The sequence below is a fragment of the Lipotes vexillifer genome, unplaced genomic scaffold (assembly GCF_000442215.2).
Source record: "Lipotes vexillifer unplaced genomic scaffold, Lipotes_vexillifer_v1.1 scaffold2612, whole genome shotgun sequence".
NCBI lineage: Eukaryota > Metazoa > Chordata > Mammalia > Artiodactyla > Lipotidae > Lipotes > Lipotes vexillifer.
The window spans coordinates 74911-79272 of NW_006793649.1; the positions used below are offsets into that span (position 1 = coordinate 74911).

The following is a 4362-nucleotide window of genomic DNA, read 5'->3' on the forward strand; positions in this document are numbered from 1 at the left end:
AAAAAAAAAAAAAAAAAAAAAAGAATAGAGGAGGAGAGGTAGTGGGAGTTAAGTATAAATTGTGCTAATTTGCCTGTCTGTCATGACAGGGATCAAGAGATAGCATCTCAAGTAGAAATACATAATTTTAAAAGAAGATCCAAACCTTAATATGTTTCATGATCAGTTTTTCCCCATAATTTTAAAGGAATAATATTTCAAAATTACAGAGAAACAGACTTCCCTGCTGGTCCCGTGGTTAAGACTCTGAGCAGTGGTTAAGGCTCTGCGCTTCTACTGCAGTGGGTGCGGGTTTGATCCCTGGTCGGGGAACTAAGATCCTGCATGCCACACATAGCGTAGCCAAAAATAAAATAAAATTACAGAGAAACACTTTTTTTTTTTTGGCTGTGCCTCGTGGCATGCAGGATCCTAATTCCCCGACCAGGGATCGAACCTGTGCCCCCTGCAACCCGCGCCCCCTGCATTGGAAGTGCAGAGTCAACCACTGGACTGCCAGGGGAGTTCCCATTTTTTCTATTTTTGATCATAAAATACTACATGCTCATTATAGGAAAAATCAAGAGTAGAGAAGAGCACAGAGAAGAAACTAAAGATACCCAATATTTTGTTGTATATTCTCCCAGTCTTATTTCTCGGCATAAATGTTTTTCTGATACAAAAATGGGATCACAGCATACATGCCCTTATTGTCCTCTTTGCCCTACTTGTGATACTGGAGCTGGACCCTGGAAACAGTTCCCTTTTGTTGGCTGGCTTTGTCAATAGAGGGTGCTGGAGGAACACTGTAAGCCACACAAAGAGAAAGGGGTTTCTCTTGGTACTTTTGAGCTGTTTTGTCTTTTGGTGGGGCCCCCAAATCAACATAAGGGTGGCTTGATGGGGTAGACCAACCAGCTCTGGCCTACCCAACCCTCCAGTGAGTTTTTCCACTACCCAGCAGGCCTTTCCTATGGATTACCTCTAGCCTGCCTGCACCCTTCAGTGAATTTCTCTGTCATTTGGCAGGCCATGCCAATAGACATGCCCTCTGACAAATTTCTTTACACCAGCAGGCTGTGTTTCTTTGGCAACCACACCTCATCCAAAAAAGTCTGAATCTCTGCTTTGGGGTCGGGGGGAGCCCTCTTCTAAATTTGTGCTTCCTTCCTTGTTTACTTCTCCTTAGTCCTAGAGGTAAGACGGCTTCCTGCGTTATCTATTTCTAAACTCCTTAGTGTTTTCTTTAGATCCTTTTAGTAGTTAGCTACCTTTACCGGTTAAATATTCTTTATATTAAATGTCCCTTGTTTAAACTACTGGTATAGTTTTTGTCTCCTGACTGGATCCTGACCGATACAGATACATATTATCATTTCATTTTAGATCTAGAACAAAGTGAAGATGAAACAAGAAGAATAGGAAGGGGGCTAAGAAAGAGGAAACAAAAATTTGTTTAGAAATAGTGCTAAAAGGACTCCTCTCTGTAAGAATCATTAGGGTCAACCTTTACCACAGGCATAGGTATGGTAAAGTACCCAGTCCTTAGTCCCACACAGCATTCCCTGCAGAGATGAATGGCATTCTCTGCTCAACATTTTCATCCAATTCCATAGGTGAAAGGAATAGGGAATAATTTAAGGAACTCTTTGCCTCAGAGGATGTCCGGAGAAGGGTACAGTATCTGAAACATAGGCTTGATCAGAGATGAGTCCTCCCCTACAATCCAATCCAGCTGAGCTCAGAGCTTCTGGGAAAAGGGCATTGTTATTTCATATCATTCACTGATATGTTCACCTAACTTACATTAACTAAGCACCCACCATATTCCAGACACTGTACTAGGTACTGGCAATACAAAGGTGAACATCCCTGCCCTCAAGGAACTTACAGTTCAATGAAGGGAGATATATGTGTAAATGGACAAGAAGATAGTGTGGCCAGTGCTGGAATAAGGTGAGCACTGTCCAGTATGGGAGAACCTGAATCAATGAAACATGGTAACTGCAAGTGGGGGAAGAAAGGAGTCAAGAATGACTTTCAGTTTTCTGGCTTAGGCAATGGGTGGGATATGGTGCTGTTTATGAAGACAGGGGTCAGAGAAGGAAGAGTAGTTTTGGAGGGTGGGAGACTAGGTCCAAAGATCTGAAGATGAGTTGAGTTTTTCATCATCTCTTGGTTTCTAACAGGAACCAAGCTCAGAGAAAGGCAAGGAGTTGTCAACTCCACAGATTAGGCTAGACGCCCTTCAACAAAGAGCAGAAGCATCTTATCTTGTCTCCAAGAGTCAAAGCCATTGGGAATCCTTAATCCTCCAATTCCACTGAGCTCTTTAAAACCTTTTCTTGTTTTTTGCTTTTCAACTGAAACTCAGAGAATTCGGGGTGTATAGAGTCTAAGTTAGAGGACAGAACCCCTACTCGGTGAGACCAGCTCTGTCTCTTCCTCTAGTATCTCTGCCATGCAGGGATTCCACTAATTGTGGACCTGAGGCCCAGCATCCTTTTGCGATTCATTCACAGCCACATCCTGCAACATCTTGAATTCCTGAAACAGAAGTTCCTGTTATGCAACTATCCAATAAGGAGTTGGCAGCAGATACTCCATAGCTTCCCTTTCCTTTTTAAATCCCTACTACTTCCTGCATTCCCTTTGTCTCAGTAGATAATCTTGCCTCTCGCTTTAAAAATATGTGAGACCATGTGGTAAATATCACCTCACGTTCCTCTCTCTTTTCAATGACTCCTCATCTTTACTGTATTTTGTCTCTTCCATTCTCTAGTATTTATTGCTCTTTAACTGAGCCCCTATGATGGGCCAAGCACCATGCTAGGTGGTCAGAATACAATGAGGACAGAGTCCCTGCCCTTGACTAGCGTGTGGTGTCAATTAAATGTGTTAAATACACAATAAGGGTAAGTGTGGGTGCCGTGGGACCACAACCTGAGGGGGGTGGGATGGGTGAGGAAACTTCCTGAAGGAAGCAGCTTCTAAGGCGAGGCCTGAAAGACAATTTGAGATAACTAGACTAAAAGAAGAAGGAAGGGCTTTTCAGATTGAGGCTGAAGCATGTACAAAGGCCAGGAGGTGAGAGAAGCTACGATGTGCTCACGGATGCACCATATGACTGAAGCCCAGAATACAGACAGTAAACGATGAAGCTGGGGAAGCGGCGGTCAAACCATGGAGGGCCGTGTATCCCAGGCTAAGAAGCTTGGACTTTCTCCTGAAGGCAGTGGGGAACCCCGGAAGGGGTTAAAGCAGGAGAATGACATAATTAGATTTATCTTTTTAAAAGACTGCTCTGACAGCTTTATGGAGAACAGACTAGAGGGTGCAAGGCTGAAAGCTGGGATATTGCTTAGGAAACTACAGCAGAATCTATGATGGAGACAGTGAGGGCCTCATCACTGACAGTGAGTTACTGGGACTGGAGACATTTTAAAGTATATTAAAGAAGCAAAAACAGGGAGAATCGGTGCTGTCCTAATGGAAGGTGTGAGGGAAAACAGAAGGCATTAAGGATGACACCCAAGTTTCTAGCTCAGACAACTGCCTAAGCTGGGTAGTGGGACCGAAAGAGTGGCGTTGAGGGGGAGGAGGTGGTGAATTCCACTTCAGACATGTTGTATTTGACGTACCTATGTGGTATCCAGGAGAAAACTTCTGAGAAGCCAATGAATCAGTGGGTCAGGAACACAGGAGGAAAATCTAGAATGGACACACAGATTTTGGAATCATCAGCATATAAGTAGTATCTAAAGCAGAAAAGTGACACTGGCGATTACAGCTCGGAGGCAGCTTAGAGTTCTGAACACAAGCAGGGCTTTGGAAGCAAGCAGAACCAAATTAGAATCCCAGCTTCTTAATCTCCCTCAACTATCATTTCTGCAAATGTAAAGCAGAAATACCACTGATTCCAAAGTGTTATTGTACACATTTTAAAAAACCCACCCCAGGAATTCCCTGGTCGTCCAGTGGTTAGCACTCGGCACTTCCACTGCCGTGGCCTGGGCTGGGGAACTAAGATCCGCAAGCCACGCGGCACGGCAAAAACAAACAACAACAACAAAAAACAACCCCCCCCAAAAAAAACCCCACCCCAATGTATATAAAGCCACACACCTCTACAGTGTAAGCCTCCCAAAAGTGTAAGCTCTATGGGGATGGGGGTCTTTGTTCTGTACAGTGTTGGAACAGTACCTGGACCATAGTGGGTGCTCAATTAAAAATCATTGAATAGGGGTTTTCCTGGTGGCACAGTGGTTAAGAATCTGCCTGCCAGTGCAGGGGACATGGGTTCGAGTCCTGGTCCGGGAAGATCCCACATGCTGCGGAGCAACTAAGCCCGTGTACCACAACTACTGAGCCTGCGCTCTAGAG

The 4362-nt window shown here is 44.3% G+C and overlaps 1 protein-coding gene across 1 annotated transcript in view; it reads right to left on the reverse strand.

Annotated features, from left to right (window-relative positions):
• Positions 1-4191, reverse strand: part of LOC103070782 (zinc finger protein 239-like) — a 21735-nt gene extending 17544 nt beyond the window's left edge. The window contains exon 1 of the mRNA XM_007466507.1: positions 4183-4191. Coding sequence (XP_007466569.1) covers positions 4183-4191 — 9 coding nt within the window. The remainder of the gene's footprint in view (positions 1-4182) is intronic.
• Between the last annotated feature and the right edge of the window lie 171 nt (positions 4192-4362).